Source organism: Cygnus atratus, chromosome 19, assembly GCF_013377495.2.
Source record: "Cygnus atratus isolate AKBS03 ecotype Queensland, Australia chromosome 19, CAtr_DNAZoo_HiC_assembly, whole genome shotgun sequence".
NCBI lineage: Eukaryota > Metazoa > Chordata > Aves > Anseriformes > Anatidae > Cygnus > Cygnus atratus.
The window spans coordinates 1,019,821-1,044,797 of record NC_066380.1 but is presented as its reverse complement, the minus strand read 5'-3'; the positions used below and the strand labels follow the sequence as shown (position 1 = coordinate 1,044,797).

At 41.3% G+C, this 24,977-nt stretch overlaps 1 protein-coding gene across 4 annotated transcripts in view; it reads right to left on the bottom strand.

Annotated features, from left to right (window-relative positions):
- MAPKAP1 (MAPK associated protein 1) overlaps positions 1 to 24,977 on the bottom strand; it is a 106,000-nt gene that overhangs the window by 24,626 nt on the left and 56,397 nt on the right. For 3 of the 4 annotated variants that reach the window (XM_035555424.2, XM_050714610.1, XM_035555425.2), the window contains exons 7-8: positions 20,321 to 20,430; positions 3,185 to 3,292 (exon numbers count right to left, since the gene is read on the bottom strand). In XM_035555424.2, the coding sequence (XP_035411317.1) occupies positions 3,185 to 3,292; positions 20,321 to 20,430 (218 nt within the window). The remainder of the gene's footprint in view (positions 1 to 3,184; positions 3,293 to 20,320; positions 20,431 to 24,977) is intronic. The other variant, XM_050714611.1, reaches the window with a different exon arrangement.

The window sequence follows — 24,977 nt, the reverse complement described above, 5'->3', positions numbered from 1 at the left end:
GCAGAAATGTCCCCTTATTACTTAATGTACTATATATTGCTTAATGAAAGTTCTTAATTGTTATACAATTAATTACATACACAGAGGCCCCAATTACATTTTCCAATAAGACATTGGCTTTGGTACAGGTCTAAAGGCACTAAACCAATTTTAATATATTAAGACCAATTTCCCTTGAATACTAATTACTATCTAATGATAAAATCAGAAAGAGGAACTTTCCAGAAGTAAGATGGCAAGTACAAAACTAAATTAGCCATGAATACTTTGTTACTACGCATAAAAGCATTTCACATTACAAAGTGCAAGCTTTTAGTTTAAAGATAAATCTTAGTGCAAATTAAATAGTTCTAAATGTTGGAAGCAGTTTATTAGTTTGAATGCTATTAGTAAAAGTTGGATAGGTAGAAGATTTCTCTGTGTATATTTTTAATAATGGAAAGTTTTCTGTTTCATTTAGTACATGGAAATATAAACTTTCTGTTTGCCCAAGGGAAGATGGCAGCTATTTTACCAGCATATGTTTGGCATCATATATATGTGTGCATATATATATATATATATATATATATATATTATATTAATGAATGATATGAGACTATGAAGAGTGCATTCTAAAAAATAGTTATTATAACAGTTTTTTCCTAAGTGGCATATTTAAGCTAAAATAATTTAAATAAAAACAAAATGCACAAAATATTTCATTTTGATGTTACAATTTTCAAGTTATTTCATTTATAGCACAACACTGTTATTATTTCCATTTAATGCCATGTCAAAAGATAGCTCCTTAAGCACTACAAAATCCAATTTTTCAGTTTGTGTAGGGGAAACTAGGCTGTGTACAATGCATGAATTTATGACTGACCTTACATACTGTATTGTCCTTGAATATGTACGTGTGTAGAGAGTTCACTGCATGGGTGTTTCCCATATATCCTGACAGCAGGGACAATGGAAGATGACTTTAAATTCACACATTTTTGGGGGGAGAAACTACAAGCAGAAGACTTCTCTTGCATTCTTTATTGGAGTTTGGTGTCAGTTCAGAGAACGCTCAGTTACAGCACGACAGAGAAGACGGAGTATGTGCAAACATTTATTATTTTGCCTAGAGTACTGTCAGCACCAAGCAAACCAAAATAGTGACTTGCTTTGGAACTGTTTGAAATGTCTGTTTTGGCTTCACTTTCAAACACACACAAAACCCACGCACGGGACAAAAAGCCACTCACTACCTGCACGATGACGCTGCAGCAGCCTGATGAGAAGGCAGCACAGGGAGGCTGTCGGGGCTCGGTCCCAGGCATGCCCAGCTAGTGGTAATCCCTGTCCCAGCAGGGGCTCCAGGCCACACTCTTGGAAGAGCTCTGATGGTTTGCAGGCCAGGACAGCTCACGAATTCACAGTGCTTGTGACTCTACAGCCTCAGGGATCTATCTCGCACCCTTCCTAAACTGTCTTCTGCACAGAAGCTTGTGTTCATGTGTGTGCTGCCTAGCCTAGAAGGGATGTGGCTGCTGCACAAGGACTTCGGCAAAAGGTGAGTGTTCCCTCAACATTCTGATTGATGTTTACTTTGAGACCAGGCCTCCGAGGCTCTCCTGCACCTGCCAGGGCTACGGATTTGGGACTGATGCAGAGCAGAATGAATGCCTGCTGCTAAACTACTTACAAACTTCCAACAGATTTATGATCAAAGTAATGATGCAACATGAACCTAGCAACCCATGAGAAGTAAAAGCATCAGTAACAATACCTGCAAACCACAGCAGGGATTCTTCCACAGATTATGAAAATAGGTTAAAATGCAGTGTATGATACCTACTTTTAATTACGGAGCCTGCACACAAAAATTCTATTTTTGATCAAAATATGCAAAAACCTATGAAAAGTAGGAAAGATGGAAGTACACATCTTTTCACAGACTAAAAATCAATACAAAAACAATAGCTGGGATGCCAATGTCAGGGAATTCTGGCCTTTGGAAGAGTGTGACTGGATTAGTGAGGTTAAAATTGCTCCATTTCTTCATGCACAGCACAAACCTCTTCTACTTTTCACATCATTCTCTCCTGCAGTTTCTTAGAACCACTCTATGAAGAAATGAAGCAGGAGTGCCAAGAATATTTTGGGAGCAAGTTCAATACTTCCCAGAATGGCAGCCAAAACTATGAGTGCTTAATCTCAGCTCCAGCACTGACGTACCACCAAAGAGCTCATTGCAGCTGTCTCAATTTTGCTATACCTTACACAAGAACAGAGTCTATTGCTTGCCACTGGAGTTAGGAGTTACTTTGGTGATGCTCTGCTGTCTTTCCAGAATAAAATATGAAATGCTATATCAGAAAAGCATAAATGAAAGGGTCTAATCTTTGCAAGAAAGAAAAAAAAAGTATGCTTCTTGAAACAGACTCTTACTATGACTGTTTGCAGCAAATACTCCAGGCATGGTCTTGACTGAGACCATAAATGCTATCAGTTTCCTCATTAGTACTATCAAAATTTTGACAGCTAATGCACAATGAAAAAGACCAAAAGAGTATGACTGCTGGAAAGAATGATGGATGGAGCAAAATGAAATGGAGGACAAACCCAAATCTATGTTAAATGTCCGTTTTGTAAGTTTCACATTATTTCTTGCAAAGTAACAAATCAGAAAATAATGTTAGGACCATTAAGATAGTAACAGTAAAAATGTTTCAGAGTAGCTGGAGAGATGACTATTTGTCTACCTTTTTAAAAATCATCATACTACTCTAGTTATAGCTTCATGGTTAATTTCTTTAAATTCAATTAAAAAAATATATCAGCGCCTCCTACAGCAGTATTGACATGGCAAAATATACTGCAGACCAATCGCTTTATTCACTAAATAGTGTCTGCAACAGAAAAACCTTCGTATTTCCAGTGTTTTTCAGGCTTGGTCATAACTTTACAGAGCAGAGTTTAACAGAAAAAAGATTAATCATAAAGTGATAAACAGGATGCAGACTATTTACTAAAAGGTATGAAAAATCCATCATTTCCCTCTGGAATATTCTTTTGGCACAACAGAGAAATGCCTCAGGAAAGAGTCTCATCAAAACTTACTTGCCCAGACAGTACAGCTTGTATTCCAAAATACATAACTTATGTGAGTTTAAGCAATTTACAAGAGCAAAAGTGAAAAGGGCAAACGTACTGTTCTCTCGGACAAGGCAGAATTCCAAAGTGCTCTGGCTCTCCAAGGTACAGTCTAAATCTACTGGGACATTAGGTTCACTCTGCTTCTCCAGCCGATACTGAGGACCTGAAACATAAAGTAACTCGTAAAATCATCTGTTTTCTAACAAAGTGATGGCTTATCACGTTCAACTAATATGAGATTACTTACAGCCTAGAAGTAAGGCAGGTAGGTGCTTATGTTTTAAAGTTCTTATCCAAAGGGAAGAGCCCTATCATGAAAAGGTGGAGGATGGTGTGCGAGAAAACAAAATATTCCAGACATCTACAGCACTCCAGCAATGCTACCCACCATGTTTCTAAGCAAATTCCAACCAACATTTCTGTATTATTCCTATGCTAAATAGCATGGATTGTTAATTAATAATCCTGTATTAAATACCCTGCCCATGCTGCAAGACAGGGGCATTGCCTGTTGTAAGAAATTCCTACCCAGATCTTGGTGTGTACCTATGCTGCATTATTTGGGCATTTTTCCTTATGCGAAAAGCATGATGTGTTGCTGCCCTCTGCTCTGCCCTCTCTGTAGCTCTATGTACAGAAAACATGTTCATTTTCAGGAGCAAAAACATTGCTCCTCATGCTGGAGAAAAGGAATCCATTTCTTTGCCACAGGGTGGGAGAGGACCCCAGCAAACCCCCTTGGTCTTAGGCACCGTGAAAAACAACAGTCTGCCTACTAGGCTGAACAGATCCCTGAAAAACTTCAAGTGATACAGAGCACCTTAACAGCAAAATATCTGACATGTATATGTCCAGATATAACATATATGGACATGTATGTCTTAATATAACAAAATAACTGGAATAATGAAATAATGAAATCTATTCCCTCCTTATTAGTATCTCAGGTATTTCTGAATGCTTTCCTGACTTTGAATTATGATAGTATATGATGAAATATTTAAAACATATAATAAAATTAAGCATTTTATCCTCCATTGGCATGCCTAAGAAATGGAATCTGTTAGACAATTAATTTTGAATTTACTACAGCTGACTTCCAATTACAGCTTCCCATTTTGTACCCCCAGAAGCCATGTGAAGTGTCCACTGCGCTGCCCAAGCATGTTCTGCTCCTGAAGCAGTGTCATTTCTCTGTAAAATAGACCTCCCTTGTTGCCTGTGACTTTTGGAGCAGATGTGGAGACGGGCTCTTTGCAGGCCTGGAGGAAGGCGCAGCTTCTCCCTCCATGCACAGTGCGACCAGCACCTGCACGGGCAGCTGGCTGAAGCATTTACAGAACGCACTGCACCTCAAGAAACAGCAGACACAGCTCACAGAGGCACAAATTGCTTATATACTGCATATACCGCACCATCGCTTATCTTCTCACAGCTACTGGAAATGTGACTCAGAATTTGAAATGAAGAACAGAGGCTTGGCTTGCGGGGAGAAGCAAAATGTACTGAATTGAAACAATCATCAAAGTAGTAAGCCAATTTGTATTTAAAAACTGGTGTAGGTTTAGAAACTTGTGAGGATAACAGAATCAACGACAGCAAAACCTGCTTGCTTTGTCCGTTTGTTAAATACAGCTTCCCAAATTCCTAAACACCCAAATGTTGAACGATACCCAGAAATGCCAAAGCCAGCAGAACTGCTGTTTCCGATCTGAACTGCTGTGTTGCTGGCACCTGTGACCGAACCCACCGCTCCAGCTGCTGCTACCACAGATGAACCGCCGGCTCTCGACAGGGCCTTCAGGCTGTGACCAGCAGGGCTGGGGATCTGCTCGTGTCAGCAACACATGGTGGGCCCCTGCTCCCTGCCCCATCACGGCAACTCTCCCGATCCCGCGTTTCCCATGCTCTTGTTATTCCACTTCTATTTCCCCATCCCAAAAACATATACAATATGTTAATAAAATGAAGAAGCGGAATTGCCCCCCTTGGAAACACTGGTGTCTGCACAGGTCACACCTGAGACCTGTCTGGTGAGACAAGCACATCGCTGCCCTAAAATGCACTCCTAGCTATTACACTATCGCCTACCCCACTGAACCATTTCTATTTATACAACATCGTTTCATTTGCTTGGTAAATTGTTCTTCATCTGATAAATTGTTTTGCACAGTTTGTGTCAAGATTGTATTAACTGTCAGTTAGTACAGTAACAGAATTACAGGCCAAAACCACGAAATACCATGAAATTCACAGAAAAGTATAAATGGACTTCTAGGCAGTACCTACTCTTAAAAAACGTATCTTAAATGTCTGTACACATTCACACGACCTGCACCTCACAACAGCTGAAAAACATTAGGCTGGTTCTGCAAGGGAGTTTTACTACCGGACTTCTCTCACAAGTTCAAATGATGTAATTGTAGCAGAAATATTACGTGATTTTATGGTCTCCTAAAAGAACACTGCTCTGGGAATTCCAACAGAATTTCAGGTTATAATGCCAAAGCTGGATTTTACGGGTTTCTGTAACCTGATGCAAATGCTCTGCAGGGCTGTAGGAGAAGCCTTGGAAAGCATGGCAGAGGGCGGCAGCAGCAGGACACCCTGCTGGGCCACGAGCTCCTCGTGTGTCGAGCACCAGGCCGGGGCTGCAGCCAGCCGCTGCCGCTACGCTCCACAACAAACCAGGAGCAGGTACGTCAGCGTGGAGTTTACCAGGGCAGAACACCCAGAAGACAAAGCTAATGAATGCGAACTCCTGTTCTAGTCCTGTGATTTTGTCACCAATACTTGGAGAGAGAAAAACTGTTGCTGCGTTAAAGCAAGCAGGGCATGGAAAAACAAACATGCATGTATATAGAGAGGTAGGAAAGAACCACAACAGCTGTTTGAAACAAGCCACAATACGGTGAAAGAAAAGTGACTATCCTCTCAAGCAAAGTCTTTGGTCAAAAGCTCGCAGAGACTTGCTCAGGGCCCCAGCGGCAACCAGGCTGTGGGGCGGGCGCAGAGCAGCCTGGGCCCCTCAGCCCTCTGCAGGGCCACGCCGCCGGCACCCTGCACGGGGGAGCACACGCTAACCCCATGCTGCAGATACTACCGGCAACAGCGGTTTCCCTCATCTAGGCTTATTTTAATGTACCGGCAGAACAGCAGCTGCTGAGAAGCAGGGTGTCCCCACCGCCGCACACCCCCTCCCCCGAAAGCCCTGTTCAGCCACCCACACCATTCATGGCTGGTTTCTGCTTGCAGATACCTATTGTGCTTTATTATTTCAAGATACCGCTTACAACAGAGGAAGGCTTATCAGGAATTAAAACGAGACAACAAAACAAACTCCAATAACTCATCCATAGCATTATTTTCCTATGGAACACCACAAATGTGTCCCAGGAAGAATCACGGAGCATAATCAAATTAAGCGGCTCTCTTACAAAAGGCGAATGGCCATCCGCATAACAACAAACCAATTCTGTTGCCATTTAAGCAGCAAAGCCTTCAGAATGGGGTTTTGAAAGCATGACCCATCAGTTCTAATTTTTAAAACTTATCCTTTCAGTCAAGACTAGAAAAAGGCCCATTCCAACTTTTATCTTCACTACAAAGTGCTGTTATCTTGGGCTGATGTCAGGAGCTCTATCTCTCTTTCTGCTGACAAGCAGAGACGAGAGAGATAAGATTGGGAACGAATCTCACTTCTCTGAGTAAATAAATAATCAATACTCATCTAAATGTAAATGAGAAAGTATCCCCCTCTGATAACAGGGCTCTTATCAAACAGCCAATTTTCTACAGACATTTGGCCTCAACCAAATCACCATCATTCAGCCCCAGCCTAATGGCTAAAAATCGTAACTAAATTGAACCGATCACCAGAGATCAACTAAGTTCAGCCATGGCTACTACAGGTTCAAATGTTTGGAATGCAATTTTTCCCCCATTAACTTTCAATAGCAATGAAGAATACCACGGTCAGGGGTTGAATCTGCACAATAAACAAATACTAACACTTAAAGAGAGAAGGAGGCTTTAAGGAAAACCCTGAACAAAAGCCATCCCCATCTGCAAACAAGTTAGCAGGATAAAATAACAATTATAGAAAGACTTACTTACCTCAATATTTAACGTTTGTGGAGGTCAAACCTAACCTTAACTAACCAGATCAGTATAAACAAAAACCTCAAATGGTTTTAAAACAGAACCTGTATTTTTACAGTGTTAGTGTCTGCAACAAAACACGCTATGTCCTGCTCTGCCTTTATCTTTACCTTGCTCTCATGAGCTCCTGAATCCTCACAGTCCCAGCTCCAGCTATACTCTTTTGTCAACCATTTTCACGCCCTTTGTCATCCATGCATTTGTTCAAAACATTTTTGAATTTCTGATTTCCATAACATCGACTCCCATAATTTATTGCGCTGTGTGAGAAAAAGAATTCCCTTTTGTCTCAAAACATCACTGCCTACCCACTGCTTTTGGTGCCATGTAGTTCTTGTTTTACGAACAGCAGTGATAAAACCCTCCCAATTTACCATCTGTACCACATGCACTTCACAGACTCGACTCCTCTTGTACCCAGTCATGTCTTTTCCAAACTAGAAAAGCTCTTCTCTGCTTAGCATCTACTCCTCATTTCATGTCTGATCCATTTCTGCACTCATCTATTTCTGTATCTCTTTAGCTCTGTTTTATCCTTTTTGAGATAAAATATAATAATTAAGATGTGGGCACATCATGATTTATGCACTGGCATGATAATGCTTTCTGTTTTGTTCCCTACTCCTTTCCTAATTTCTAATGTTCAATTTGTCTTTCTGACTGCTCCTAAGCACTGAGCTGGAGTGTTCGGAGAACTATCCATGCCGACTCCAAGATACTTTTCTTGACTGATGGAAGGTAATTAGAGCCCATCATTGTATACGTATAGTTACGGTTGCTTTTCACCATGTATATTATTTTGCACTCATTGACACTGAATTCCCTCTCTCATTTTATTGTCCTGTCACTCAGCATTGTGAGATACCTCTGCAGCACTTCACAGACAGCTTTTATTTGCACTATTCTTGCTTCTTTTGTATCAACAGCACATTTTGTCACATCAGCATTCACATCCTTTTCCATGCTGCACATTAACTGAACAATGCAGGTTCCACCAGTTCCACTGGAACTCCACCAGTAACCTAGTTACTAATAACGGAGAGCCATTATTCCTATTCTTTGTTTCCTGTCTTTTAATCAATTATTAATCCATGTGAGGATCCTCCTTCTCATCCTGTGACAGCTTAATTGCTTTATGAGCCTTTGTCAAATCTTTTTGGAAATCTAAGCATACTATATAAAACACATCAGCCTCATTCAGATGGTCTCTGGCTTCCTCAACGGCTGCTCACGTTCGCGAGGCACAACCTCCTCTACAAAGGCTGTGCCGATTTTTTCCTCAGAGTACTGCATATGTCCATATGTTATCTTTTAATTCTGTTTTTTGCTAAAATTTTAGTGAGCTTAGTAACGAAGCCAAGGCATGCTGGTCTCTCGTACTCTTCCAAAGAACAGGAGATGTATTTGCTGCCATCCACACCCCTGAGAGAAAGGCCGGCAGGAGCACCACACCGCACGTCACATTTAACAGTGCAGCATTTCTATACCCCAGCTCTCCTAGAACTCAGTGACTGCTGTCCGGTCACGGTGATCTGTTACCATTGTGGAGTCGTTTTAAAACTTACTCTATAGGCAGAGCTCCTCAGACACCTCTGTACAGAAAAGCTCTGGAATTAGGACACTGCAGCCTCCAGAACACGAAGCTGCCGCGGGAGCAGCTGGGAGGGGAGCAGGCTGCTGGGCTTCAGCAGAGGTAGCAAAACTTGTCTGGTTTTACAGCAGACGAAGACCGTCCCCAGTGAGTCAGCCAACACTGTGCCAGGAACTGTGAGGCTGCCTGAACATCTGTGGTGTGAAGGATGCTAGTTTTTGGCCCGTAACCCAAAACAACCCTAGAAGTTTACGCGGTGATGCTGGAGGATCTCCACGTCCCTGAGACCAGCGCCAGGCGCACCAAGAGGGGTCAGGCTGCACTGACGCTCAGCGCCACGCACTCGCAGCACACGAAGCAGCTCTCCCTTCTCCTGCACACACGCAGCCTTCCCAAACCCTGCTTTGCCTCTCTCCTGCACAGAGCAGCGTCCTACCACCAGGAAGGGTGGCAGGCACCTGGCACTGACCTGTGCCGGCGCAGGACTGCAAACATCCCTGCAGCAGTGCCAGGCATGCACTATCTCACGTGTGCAGTTGCAGTTCCAAAACAGCACACAAGAAATGCGAAATTTAAGGACAGTTTGGCAGTCATCGCCTAATGGTCATGGCAGCAGAGGCCAGGCAGACAGTAAGTAAGCAAAAATAAATGTGAGAGAGGTAAGACAGGAAAGTAGTCAAAATAAAACATCTGATAAACATTTAATGTTGATGTCTGTGGTACTTCCCTATTTTAAGTTTCTTCTTTCACAAGGATACATGATTTACTGCTTTACTGCTCCAATCCCAGGTTTTGAAAGGGTGATTTCTTTATAGTTTAAAGTATGTTTGTATTTATTTTTTGTTACCACTTTCTTATTATTGCTGGAAATATGCTACAGCTATTACAAGGTTATAAAAAAGAGGAAGTTTATGTATTTCTATCATTTCAAATAGTCCGTCAAAAAATATCAATTTTGCTAAATGTAAGACTGCTGGATTCCAGCTTTTGCTCTGCCAGCCCATGGGTGGCACAGGGAAGAAGTAAAACAGCTCAATCTGGACACTCATTCGATGCTGGTTGGGAGCTGGCAAACTGTGCCATCACATTGTCTGCACTGGAACGCAGCTCCCAGGAGGCGCAGGGGAAGACCAGGTTTCCCATCAGTGCTAGACACTGACCTTTGGTTGCAGGATGGGTCAAAAATTATAAACGAAAGAAGACTGAAGGAGAGGGATCAATACACTGCAGAAAGCAGAGAAACTGAGAACACAGAGAGGTCCCAGGCCTCCCGCTGTAGGATTTTTCTTAGAACATGACAGAAGGGGCAAAGATTTCATTGTGTGCTTGGCAATGACAATAAAACAACAGAAAATATGTAAACAGTTTGAGAGGAAATAGCTGTAAAGCCAGAATGTTTACATCTCAAATCCTACTGCTATGAGGACATCTTAAATCTGTTTATCCGTTAAAAATCTCCAAAGCCCCTCAACACCTCTGAAGTGGAATAAAGATTTTATCATTACAAATGCAAATACTGTTAATAAAGATATTTGAATAGTGAAAACAAACTTTTAACAATATGCACAAGCATGAGACTTTTTCTTTTAGCCCAATCTGCTTTTTCTTAACTTGCACTGTTGTGACATTACCAAATTTTACACACAGTTATCTGCTGCTCTCCGCAGAAATACAGATGGTTTTTGTAGAAATAAACAGTCATTTATATGAAACAATTGTAAAATAGTTTATGGAAACCAGTGGTGTAATGCATTCAAATAAATGCCAGGACCGGCTGATGGAGAGCCAAGGTGTTAAATCACACTGCTTAAGAATTCAGCTGTGGGAAACAGATAGTAAATCCAGAGTGACAGAATTTCCAGTGATGGCAAAGGTTTCTGACATCTAGTCCAGTACACAAAAACTACAGCAGTTCAAACCCATTTTACTTAACACTACCTTGACAGCCAGTGAAATTAAAGAATTTAGTCAAAAGCCCCTTAAAAAGAAACAAACACACTTCATTTATGTATTGCTCTTTTGTAGAACAGAAAGCATGCAGTGTGACTAGCAGCAAACTAGTCTGCAGAATATTAACAGAAGTATTTTATTTAATTTCTACTGCAGGCCTTTATTCTTTTTACATTAGCATCACAGCTCTAAATAAAGCTGAAAACAGAAAGGAATCATCGTGTTTTATCTATAACACAATATACCAATGGCCAAACCACAACAGCCGTATTTTTTATATGCATATATAAAACGTGTATTGTTGATCACAAATTTAAGAGACAACGTGCAGGTACTTGTCTGTGCGGGTTAGTGACAGGGCAGCACACACGACGGCTAACACACCACAGGTCCCCTCCATGAGCTGCTGCCTAAAGGACGGCACCAGTACGAAGACCCTGAGATCCAGGCACAGAAGGCTATTTGTGAGGTACATCAACGTAAAGTCTCTGCACTGCTGACTTGAATTATAAAGTGAGGAAGGTGCTTTCCCCCGGTTACGGGTGTATAAGCAATAGTATTGCAACAAGAGTAATATAACCACCCAGGCGGGTGCTTTGCAAGCTTCACAAAAAGCTAGCAGGATGGAGGTGGTGCCATGAATGCACCTGGTGTAAGAGTAGTATCTTCTTTCATCAGAGTGGATAAAATAAACAAAAAACCTCTACCATCCAAACACTGAACTGCAGAATTTAAAATGTCACATAAATTACAGCTTTATTACCAATCCAGAAGAACCAATAAATGTATGATTTCAATACCAACAGCTCTAAAATAGACTCGGTCTAATATTTCACTTTAATTTCAGAGGCCAGACGTGAAAAATTTTCCTCAACAGTTCAGGCTGATGTCCAGACCCCATCAGCCCAAATGCACAGGACTAACGAGCTATTTCTATTCTGACAAACTATTCACAAACTTTATTCCCTGTGAGCGGCTCCACGTCCACCAGCATCCCTGCCCCCGTCACGTCAGCATCTGCGCAGCATCAGAGGGCTAGTGAGAAAGGGCGCACTGAAATAAATTATTACTGCTGCAAAACAGAGGTGCAGATTGTAGGCAGAAGGAAAAACTTTCAAGCAGCCTCTGTCACACCCTCTCCAGCACAGAGGTGCTCACACCACACAATACCAACCCAAAGGAAATTTTGCTAGAGAAATAATGGGCAAACAATCCAGCCAGCTCCTCGCTGCACCTGGCAATGGGACAGACACAACTGGGAGAAAGTTGTGATATTTGGGGGCTCTATGTTTAAACCTAAGCCGTCTTTTTTTTTTTTTTTTTTTAATAGATTTCCTCTTTGGTGAAAAGGGGGCAGAAAGCAGGAGAAAGTCTGGCCAAGGATCTACACGTATTGATGTTTTTAAATTTATATCCTGCTAGTGTAAACAGCGTAATGCAAGGAAAAACTGTACTTCTAAGTATTTCCAGGTAAAGCCATTTATAACTGAGGGCAGCAAACTCTGCAGGAATGCTATAATTATCCAAAACAAAGCACTGGGAGCCAAGGAAACTCAAAACCACCATTAAGCAGAAAAGCACGCATGTAAGCACAAGGAAATACAAATTAATTGGCTCTTCACTGTCACAGATGCTGGGGCTTCCATCTCCAAAAGTCAGAGCAAACATATGCATCGCCTACTCTAACATATTTACTTTTAATTTTAAGCTCCTCGGTTATCATCATCCAATGACAAAATCAAACTTAAGTGACAGTTCCTTCTAATCGTGGTTCATCTCTTAAAAATACTTTAATCACAGGCTCGTGGTTTTACACGGTTCCTTTCATCTATTATCTCTGTATCTCTACGTACACATATTCCAGACGTTTCTTCTTGTCCACTATTCCCCAGACAGCTAGTTTCTAATTTTTGGTAATTTAGAAACTGAAATTGAGATGTGTACGTCCTAGAACGCAGATTCTGTGTTTGAAATCTATAACGAGGCTCCAGGAAAGCAGTGTGCATGCAGCAACGGCCCGGGCACTGGCTTTAGACACACCGAGGGCTCCCCAGACCAGTATTTGCCTCCAGAGCTGAAGCCGACGGCCCTGGCGGGAGCCAGCACAAAGCACACGGCACAGACTCACCGCCTGCCCGGCAGCCCCGGCACGAGCAGCACCAGCTCTGCGTTAGCAGCTGCGGGGGCACAAATGGAGCAGGGCACTGCAGCACCCAGCCCCGTGCGTGCAATCTGAACTGCTGCGATACGCCAGGAACGAGAACACCACGGGACAGGTTTAAACGAAAACCTTCAGTTTGACGGCATCCTAGCGATTTCCCTTGGGCCTGGCAGGGTACTTGACAATAAGTGGTTTTTCACACAAATAGTGTCTTTGTATTATAGTTTTTGCTTATCTCCTGCATACGTTTTGAATAAAATGTGTTTATAAACAGTTTCAGAAGCACGTTTGAAACATGAAACTTGACATTAAAAGCGGTGCTGAAACTGCTATGTTAGAAAGTGAATTTTCAAAACAAAAACCTCAGATCTCTTTTCCCTTGTTACTCTCTGAATGAAAGATAAGCTTCATGTTTGCATCAGTGCTCCTCACTTTGAGCTTCTGTTCTCGAGGTTCTGAAGGATAACTGAACAGCCGTGTGCAAACAAATCTCAAACACAGGAATAGCAAACCCCTACAAACCACAGTTTTGTAATAAGACTGTGCTGCTCGCCACAGCTCTGGGTTACCTGGTGATGGAACAGACCAGAGTTGCAAAGGCCAGTTAAAATAATTCCTGTGGTAGAGACTAAAATACAATACGGAGGCTTTTATTTCTATGTTCTATCCCTGTTTCTTAAATTTTTCTCTTTGTTACTCAGCTTCCTTTGGCAGTGAGATAATACACTTACCCAGATAAGGAAGATTATTTTAGACTATTTTTGGTCACTTTACACATTTTAAAGAATGCAAAAAGCAATAGTTGACAGCTGTTAGGGACTTTGGTGTTATTGTAAAGCAGCTGTTTTCATTTATAGAAAAAGCACCAGTCTTTCTGCAAGCTGAACAGAATACTAAGTTAATAACTCACTCTAACCTGCGGAAAATACAGGTCATGTCTGTGAAATGTTGGCAGAAGATACTGTTTATAACAATTAAACTTGTATAGCATTTTGTTCTTAAAAGGACTGAGCATTTCTGGTTCAGGGATGTTTACAGTTTGAAGGAGCTATTAAATAATAATCAGTAGCATGTTCATCCTGCAAAGAATTTCTACTTAAAATCCGACAAGATTAATCAGACAAGGCTTCTCTGTTCACAAGAAATTTCAAATGAAGAGAGGCTGACACGGACCAGAAACAGGCAGGATTATTCTAATGTTTCAGCATTTTACATTGTTTAGTTTTGTCTCTTGTTTCCTTCTAAGAACATTCAATTGTTATAAACAGATATCAGTGCTTAATTTGTTTGGAAACAAAGCCTCTACACATATTCTCTTTGCCTTCTTATTTATTTTACATTAGTATTTATAGCCCATTCAGTCAAGCTCCGGAGAAAAGGCCACTGGCATCCTAGAGAGTATATTTGTTGAAGAGCAAAAGGTATGTATGAGACAGATGAAAGGCACGGAAGATAACTTTCAAGCGTACATATAGTTCCTGCACATATTTAATTTGAGAATCACCATGGCATCAAGATACACAAAGCATCAAGAATGAAGTCATCATCTTCCTTATGTTCTTAAAATTGTTAGCCATGCAAACATGCTTTATAGAAAATACTGAATGTGGGTTTTAGTGCAGATATAAAAAACCTGATACGATCTACTTGCCTACCCCACGATGTGGGATGCTGTCAGACCAAGCCTGAGCTGCGCTGTGCTAGCTGAACAGAAGGGTCTCTGCATTTCATCTTGGAACAACTCTGTTTTCTTGGTCTAACTGAGAGCCTTCACATAAAGCAGGATTTAAAAAGTACCTCTACCATAAGCTAAATTCCTAGTGTAAGCCGGACTAACTAGCTGGGTAACTTGTAAGTATTGGTAAAAGTAAGACCAGAAGAAATACACACCGGACTGACTGTGTAGAAAAATGGTTTAGCAGTAGAGTGAATCAACAGTTATACTGATACTGGTATTTTACGGTTACACAACATGATCTGTATGTCTTCCAGGATTTTTCTGCAAAACGTGAGGGTGGGATCTTAAAAGCATACCTAAAGTCTACTCCTTTTTAAAGTTAATATTGAGACTAACTGACTTCTAAGAAGCAGAACTATACTGAATACTAAACCACCCAAATCTCACCTTCTAAAAAGGCTTTTCAAGACTCCATTATTATATCCGTCCAAATTCTAGACAGCACCATATCTGACATTTTCACTGATAAATTTAGGAAGAATGAGAAGTTCTTATGCTCATGATTTCAAGCATGTGATTCCCTTCCCATAGATCTGCTGCATTTCAGACCGACTTTATATTTAAACCTTCAGCTGCTGGAGTGCTCACAAAGTTCAATAATATTTTCAAAGTGCTCCAAACATATCAGGATTATACAAAGCACTCCTTACATCATGTGTGCATATTAGCGTACTCTACAGAGCCATCATCACAGCATCTCAGCACTGCCCAGGTCAATGAGGCACGCCCAACAAGGTACCTGTAGAACTGAATGGAGCTTTCACCTCTTCCCTCCTCACTGCCTTGGACCACCGTGGTTAGGGTATCATCCAAACCTTATTCTCCTCCTCTCCCGTTCTGCCTATTTTGAGAAAGCTGTCTTGCATCAAAGATTCTGCTGAGCCTCCCTCAAGGTGGTCCATCGCTGGATTTGTTGCAGGAAGACACAGGTCAACAGATAGAGGCAGAAGTGGGCTACAACCTTTTTTTTATAGAAAGTACAATGAAAGAAATGGAAAAAGCATTCTGATTGTGTCTAGCTCTATTTAGATATTATGTTAGATATTTAGATATTATGTTAGATAAAGTTACTGCAAACAATTCAAAGAGATCCCAGAGGTGGATCCTCTGGGAGCTCATTCCATGACCAAGAGTGTTTTATTTTCAGCTCTTATGTAAAATATGCATTTGCAATATGTGCTGCTGAGCATGCAATAGGTTAAACAAACTGATGATAAAGTATTCTACTTAGTTATTTTTCATTACCATAGGAAAACATCAATTACATTTTCTATTTTATGAGTGAACACAAGGGAATCCATTACAATAAGAGAGAGCTTATATGGCTGTTTTTGCTGCTTTTTTCCTAAGCAAAAAGAATAGTTAGTTTTAAAGACAATGAAACCAGCCCATTGAAAGGCAGGCAAACCAGCAAATCTGCATCCAGTTCCTATCCCGGTTTATCCAGCCTGACTCCAACTAATTGAACATTTGCCTCAACAATTTCCTCCGCAGATTTATCTTCTCCAGCATGTAGCACTGACTGTTTGTTACAGACTTTTCCCTAACTTGCCACCATTCACATACAATTCTTCCAGTTTTTTATTTGGGCATGTGGCAAGAAATGATACAGTACTCCCATTAACCCCCTGCTGCTCTCTGTTGTGGGACAGGTCATGAAGCTCCCAAAACACTGCTCCAGTAACAACCATGTCCTCTATGGAAGGACTTAAGGGGTCTGGTTCTCTCAGCTGTAACACACAGGTTATTTTAACACCTGCATTTATGGCTGATTTACTCAAAATTTATTATTTAAAAATTATTCATACCTTTCATATCTTCAATGCAGTTTTTTGACACAAAGAAAGGGCAACTGCAAAGAACATAAAACACTTTGAATTGTTTGCAGTAACTTTATCTAACATAATATCTAAATAGAGCTAGACACAATTAGAATGCTTTTTCCATTTCTTTCATTGTACTTTCTATAAGAGAAAGGTCGTAGCCCATTTCTGTCTCCATCTATTGACCTGTATCTTCCTGCAACAAATTATCTTTGGCTTCGAGTTAGATTGCAGTCAAAAGTCTTATTCAGCTTTGGTCTTTTCAACAAATGGAACTCTGAAATAAACACATTGATATTATTTTTACTGATGTAGTCCACATTGCAGCTACGTGAATGCCAGTGCACATACTGAAACGAAACATGCAGAAACCTGGGCTCTGTGCTGCCGTTCATCAAGAAACTTTCCCTGTCATTAGCAGTCTCATGCTCCAGAAGGGAGCAAGGGCTGGTAGCTACAAGTACAGTAAAGGTATTTTTAAACAAAAGTCAGAAATTGAGAAGCTCAGGTCGTCATCAACTCACTGAGGTGCCTCGGGCTTGGGGGTTTTCAGGAACTTGTGTTTCAATCGCTTGTTAAAAAGCCTACTTGTAAACTGCAGACTACTAGCTGAGTAAAACAGCTGTATAAAACTAGTCTAGTATCTTAGCTCTTCTCATAACAGAACATCCTCTTCCCAACTAGACAACAGCAATTCTCCAGTTTCTTTCTTACCCAGAACAGCCAACCAAGGTTTGCATTTTCTTATAAACATAGGACAAGTTTGAAAAACATCACAGAAGTCAGTAGTGAAAATAGGTCAGAAAGCAATTCCTTTTACAAGTACTTGAAACTAACAAAGCTATAAACGTAATTCGTTTGTTCTGTGAAGACTGATCTACAGGCACACTGAAAATGCAGCAAAGTTCATATGCATTCCAGTTTTATTAAACTACTACAAATGCTTTAAGTAAACACACTACATCTCCTTTTGGTTAGCAGTTTCTAAAATCCAGAAGAGTCAACTCAGAAGAAAGTGTTGCAGAATGAGCAGGAATACTTTTCCTAAATTATGTCATCTTTTATTCAGAACTCTGACATCCTAATCCACTGCTTAATAATGACTTAAACGACAAAGGCACAGGACCTTACTCTGCTAATAGTCTGATCTTAAATTCCATTTATCTGTGCATCTCTCAATGAAAGTAAGAGGCATATTCACTCCAAAAATGAAGAATGTGGTGTTCTACGAAGAATGGTGACAAAATCTTTTTCTACGCCTGCTTCAGTCAATCCATGCCCACTGTAGTGGCATCCTGAGGTTTAACTGTCCTTTAATCTAGGCAGCATTTTTATCCCGTTCTGCTAAGAGCATCAGAAGGGAATGGTAAAAGGCTTGTTTCAGATCCAGAGGGCAGTGCAAGAAAGAGGATCCCTCTGTGCAGACAGCTGCAATTTCTGCTGTTTTAAAAAATGACAGGCAAGACCATAAATAAATGAACGTCTGCTGACTGATGAATTGCAGTGTTGGATAAGAGAAGTAACTGGGAATAAGGGAAGTTGTGGATAAGGGAAGATAATTTTAATAAAAAGTTTTAATTTATGATTTACCGATTTAATATATAAATGCCTAGTCTGAGAAGTCCCATCACCACATGACAGTATTACATGACAACGTGAACAATGCACTACGAGTGCTCACCAACATTTTAAGAACAGAATTTGTTTTATGACATTCACTAGTATGGGTATTCAAGCAAAAACCTTTCCAGAGAGTGATTGCTCTTCTAACAGTGACTCCAACTCATGAAGTTTACAACTGCTGGTCCTAATTCTGGATGTATCTACACACAAGCTTAAAGTGAAATCTGCAAGCAACACGGCTTATTGCAACAAATCAGATTACATGTTCAAAAGTAAACATACATGGAAGTGATCAAAAGGTTTTTAGTTGTTACTTTTACTGAGACTTAAATCCAGCAAGGATGCCGGTCATGTATCGAAGAGGTGAGAAGTCACATGTATAATTTGTAAGAAAATTTAAATGATTTCCTACATAATCAAGAAAAAAAAAAAAAGAGAGATGAAAAAAGAAAGAAGAAATATATATGCTTCTATACCCTGTTACTACACAGGCTTCTGAGCATAAGCGCCAAGAAAACAGAAATTAATATATTAGCTGAAGAAATAAATGACAGTTCCATTCCTTTTCTAAACTACTGAACAAAAATAACAAAATAAAAGCAAAAGCAAATTTCAAATGGACAAGGAATAACATCTGTTACACGAAGGAGGAAAGTAGTTTAAAGACTGAGCTAAGTGAATCCTCTAGACATCTCCCTTCTGGGAAGAGAAATCTGACCCCAGGAAATAAATAAAAGTCACCCAAAAAGTGAACAAAAGAGGTGTTTGAAAAAAACAGAACACCATTCATCGCAGCTAACGACTTGTTCATTATGAGTGATGATGGATAAAGACTTCTCACGCTGAGATGAAATCAAGATTTATATGCATTGTTTCCTCTCCCAACTTGTGGGAAGATCATCATCATTTAATTCTATCTCTGCGGCCAGTGATGGGCATCCAGAGAGCTGGTTATCAAACGGCGCAGTCAGCTGGCAAAAGCCGAAACGTGCAGTTGGCACATCTGGACTGAGCCGCCACAGCCGAGGGTGAACAATGACTTCTGGCCAGCCGCCAAATTGCTTGCAGACGCGAGCGGGTCTCATCTACAACACCCCTACCAGCATCTCGCGTGCACTTTTTTTTTTTTTTTTTTACGAGAATCAGATTTTCATTGCTTCATTCAATTGCTCTCCTCTGCCATTTTTTACAGCTCTTATCGTTCCCTTGGAATATGGCCTTGAGACAGCTCATCCGTGTCCTTCACTGCGTTATCTCTTCTAACTTTTATTAAAACTTCAGCTTTCATCTGAAGATAGCTAATTAAATCCATGACAGATTATACACTCGTTTAAAAACTGCACTGAACTACTACTTCTAAACAGAAAAGGGTTTATTTTCTTTTCACATAGTTAAAACTAAGGGTATATAAGGAGGCTTCATTCATTTACAAAGACAAGATCCTTATCTTACCTCGTATATAGATAGGTTTATATTAAAGTTCCTTTGTTGTGTGACAAGGCTCAGTGCAATTTCTCACAGTAATTATTTCTTGTTGCTGGAAAGATCTCTCAGCCTTATACTTCTGAAATATATGTGCTAATATATATGTGAATGTGCATTTATACCCTGGAACGGTTTTGCTGTAAAATATAAATGCAAGTTCTGCAAATTTTCTTTTTTAAAATTTTAATATGACTTAACTATTACAGTACTACCTTGACAACACCGCGGAAAGTAAATTTTTCTTTTTCTCGAAAAGTAACAACTAATCCTTTAAATTATTTAAAGCCATATTAGGCATCATTCTCTTACATAACTTAAAAGTCAAATTCTATCAAGGACTGGCCTTACTGTACTTCCACCCGTCATCTCATGCTACTGCTGGCTGGACTTGAATGCAAATGGCTTTGTTATCATAAAGAAATATTTGCAGTAATGGATATACTGCTTTGCAGCAAACATCACGCAGTTTCTCTACGGTCTGCCTTTTGCCAGTATCTAGAATACAAACCTGTGCACAGAACTGCTTCAGAGTGCAGATGCAGACTGCATCACAACACCCACTGAAAAAAGCGTGCAACTTTCACAACAGCTAAAAAGTGATATAAAATATCCTCATGGAAAAACACCCTCTCCTCTAAAAAATACAATAAATAACCCACCTGAGCCTCTCTGTGATCCCTTCCTTCTCTTTAAGGCCTTTTGCAAGATATCCTTCATGGTGACCTTCATACTGTCCACCTGAATAAGTGAGAATCCATGAGCAGCATTTCTGCAAGACAGATGCACATGCATTTTTACAAAATCATCATCATCGGGCAGCTCACCACAACTTTTTTGTTTGTTTCAAGCAAAATACTTTTCAGGCACAGCATTGGACAAAGTTGTGCTCTACGGGTAGTTAAAAGGAGGAACTCAGCAAACTCCTTTAGAAAGGCACAGACAAAAAAGGAGAAAATGTATTGAGATTCAAGCTGTGCAAGGACTTTCCTAATTTATCTTTATTTTTGATCAATTTGCATTCATCATTAAAAAAGAAAAATGAGCAAGCGTACGTACAATGCTCCTCAAGTACTCATTATTAAGTATCTGCTAGGTGTTTCACAGTGCTTACAAGAGGAACAGTTTGCAATGTCATTTTCATACGTGTCCCAATGGCAGATGTAGCAAATCGTTAAGGAGAAGTGGAAGGAAAACACTCAAAGAAGTAACGGCAACTTTTCAGCAATATTAAATTATAGCATCGTTTTAAATGCAATATTTTTGGACATGTTTTTGCGACCATTGTGGCACAAAACCTCCTGGAAAGGTTTAGGCCAGCAAGGCACTTGTCCTGGCTGTGGGCACAGGAGAATTCCACACTTGGAGGAAACGTGGGAAACAGCGTGCAGGTAGTTATGGAAGATACCAACTGCCAAATACTGAACGTGGCATCACTGGCGAAGCAGAGAAGATGACAATATAATAGAAGAGCTGCTGGATTAATATATCAGTAAATTTTGCCCCTTAGACCTCGCAGTCAATCTCTGCTCATGTCAGTAGATGTCACTGCAGACAGTTAGCACAGAAATTTGAGAGCTGCAAGGCACCCACAGGGAAAGATTTGCACTGCATGAAAAAAAAAACTGTTTTGCAAAGCTATTTAGACAGGAGGAGGAGCTTTTTATCTGGCAACTGAGAATTTTAATCAGAGAGTGGAGCTCTATATGAATATCACAGCTGGAATATTTTAAAAGCAACTGGCAGTCAAAAGCAATCCAAGCAACACAACTGCATCATTAAAATCAAGACCATATTAAATGTCACTTTAAGCCACAAATGCTGGGAACACGAGTTTAAGCTCAGACCACTTCAGATGTGGCATCCCTAGTCCTCAGTGTGACAGAGCCTAGATGGACAGGCAGCAGCTTCCATTAACACCTTGTCCCGGCCGCTGGCTGCAGTGCACACACCGCGGCCAGCGAACCTCGGCCCCGTGCACACACTAGCCACCAGGCCACTTGTTTGTACTCTTCTTATAAATACCAGAGCCACAAACACACTGTCGCCTTGTATCTTGCTCACAGTACAGAGCTGGCTGCTTCAGCTCAGGACGGCCAAGAAGTCCACAACAGAGCAGCTACGGAGGAACCTCTGCACGGGGAGGCCTCTTCCCCGAGCGCGAGCTCGACCCCTCTGCGTGTGCCTGCTTCGTTGGCGCAGTACCAGCGCCCAAACGCCTGCCCCGCGGAGCCACACGCGACGGGGCTCGTCTCAGCCTCCCCTGGCTCCGCACCCGGCCCGCCACTGCAGGGAGCTCCGCGGGGCAGTGCTGCGCAGCGGCCTCCTCCTCCGTCCCAAGCCGGTCTCATTTAAGGTTCATTCTCAATTCTCTTTGTTCCTGGCAAAATGAAACTGCCTAAAAGCCCCAAATTTATGTTCTCTGGACCATTCAAAATTTATTACTCTATTTTACTCATATTCAAACAAACATTCCTAACCTTTTCACATATCTACTTTTTCCCCTCTACTTCTGTCATGTTTTTTATACAGACCGGTCAGAACTGAGCACGCTGCCACATGAGAGTACCATGGATTTCTGCAACTGAGAGACATCAGCCCTACAGCCCAAAGATTTAGGGGTTTTGACTACCACCATACAGTAAAAGCAGAGACCTTCCTAAACTCTCTTAACTGATAAGAAAATATTTCCTTCAACGGCTACAGAGAACTGCAGTGTGCACGAGTGTTGTGGCACGTCCGATGCCTTCTGATCGCCTCACCAGCTTCCTGGGCATCCACCTGGCCACCCAACCTCATCAGAGCTCTAACCTGAATCAACCCGCTGAGCTAAATCTAATGGACTGTTTAAAATGAAAATCTTTCATAGAATTGTACTATACTTAAAAAAAAAAAAACAAAAACTAAAGAAACTACCTTTTCCCTTGTATGTAAATGACATGATGTTTGAGGAAAAACTGGAACCAACCAGCAGCGCACAGATTCAAAGGCATCTGGCACCTTCAGGTAATGTATACAACACGCTGCAATACCAAAAGGTTTCCAGAGAACTGCAACCAAAATACAGGACAACAAATCAAAATACTGCAGGAAAAAAAAAAAAAAAAAAAAGCTAAGGCAAAGAAAGCCTTCCAAAATATTCTAAGGCCAAAACAAATAGAGTTCTAATTTTTCTTTTATTTTTTTCATCATGAGGTGTTTCTGCCATGTGTTTTCTCCCAAACAGAGCTGGGTGCTGCGGACCAGCCCCGTTTCCTGCTGTGCGCAAGGCGAATCGCAGACGTGGAGCACCGCTGACCTAATTCGGGTTTGCTAAAACCAAGACGTATCTGGAACCTCCTGAAAATGGAAAATTGTCTTTCAGTTCCTGACACTTGAGCTGTTAAAGAGCACATGCTGTTGTCGGTCCTGCTCATGTTTCAGCCCATCCTGACTCGGTCGATTCTTTCTATTGAGCAGCTGGCCTGAGAACTGTCAGCCTGATTTTCCTGACACTCTATTACTAAATCATGCCTGAGCCCCAGCCATTCTTTGCCTCAGAAGCTGGATCTCATCCCAGAACAATCTTTAAAAGTTTATTTTACTGATCAAAGCAAAATAAGAAAAACCTCTGTGTTTTACTATATTTAGTGTGCTATCCAGTAAGTGAAACTTTGGCAAGAGCAATGAAATGTAAAGCGCACCCCACATTTGTAAACTTTTGGATATTTGCTCTGGAAAGCAGCCAGAAGCTCTTGAAATGCCGGTCAGAGTTCAGACGCACTATTCCTCCCTTCCTTCGCTGCAGTTCAATAAGCAGGCAGCATTGTTTTCCTCTACCCGTGCCACCTCACTTAACGCCCTGCGGTGCTTGGTGAGCTCTGAGGCCACGCTGGGGGTCTGTGCCGCCGCGCCGGGGCAGGTGGGGAGCCCTGGAGACACCCCTGCTCTGCGGCACCTGGAGCATCACCCGCCGGCAGCAAGGCGTCCTTACGAGCCGACAGCACAGGGAGGCTCCTCCGGAGGAGATGCGCGCCCACCCTGCCTGGCCAGCTTCTCAGTCATGCTCTGTACTGATGGTGCACATGAACTGTCCTCACCCAGCCTAACTCCAGCATTTCCTAATTATGAGTATAAATTACGTATGTGTTAGCTTACTCTGCTAACGTGCCGTACCTTTATCCTAAGTCAACACACTAGGAAACAGGACAGACAAGCAGATGTCATTCTACCAATTAAAACTGCTGCTTACAAATTAGAAGCCAAAGAAATTCCTTAGCTTATATTTTCTGTCATTTTGCAAAAACATACCTGGGTGACAAGGTTAAATCAAGCAAAGGAAATCCCTGGCACTTATCATCCACAGGCATTACTGATAAATTGTGCTGTGGAGGAATAAAGGATTACCTTCTGTATTTTTTCATTACACTTTTCTTTTGTTACAGAATACATAAATCCATTGTGGCACAATGTAATATGTATCATCGTGCTACACCTGTGGACGTTTCATAACGGCTGCCATGTCTGTGCAGTCAGGAATGATAAGTGAACCACCCGTGAATGTTAATGATAGTGATCATTCTGTGGTAACTTGGCTTTCCATCTTCTTTTACAGCCTGAGTGCTGGAGCCAGGGTGGCAAGGTTCAGAAGAAGAAAAAGAACACAAGAGAAGAGGCGAGAGCTGCAGCAGGCTGGTGCTGGGTGCTGCCAGGGGGAGGTGGCTGGAGCGGCACGGAAACTGGCAGTGGCCTCTCCATGGGCTCGACTTGTGTGAAAAAAACAAAGAAATACCTCTCAGAAGATGAAAGGCTTCTGTTCTGAATGAGAAACAACTTCTCTAAAAGCTGTCCTTTGGATCTTTTTTTTTTCTTTTTTTTTTCTGAAGCGAAATTTATAGCATTTAAAGCTCACAGCAGAGAATGACTGGCACGGCCGAAAGTGTCAGGGAATGACTAATAATGATTTCCACTTGAGCAGCACAGAGTCAAAGTTAAGCGTAAAAGTCCCCGTTGACACAATGTGCTTAACCTAAGCTGGACGATTCTTAGGATAAAGTACACAGTGATATGAACCAGAATGGCTGCCAGCCATACTTTTAATTCTGAGCCTAAATGACCTTGATTTGGTGGATCTAATGTTAGCCTTAAATAATACTGTGTGCTTTTGGGTTTAACTGTCTGCATTTTGACACTACTACAGGCGAAGACTAGACACGTAACACATCAGCTTCCTGCTCTGACTCCTTCCTTGGGGATCCTACCCCTCCCTGTTTGCTGTCCTGGGGGCCCACCTTCTTCACTTCAAACCTACATTAATTTTCTTAAGTTTGCATTTTTTGA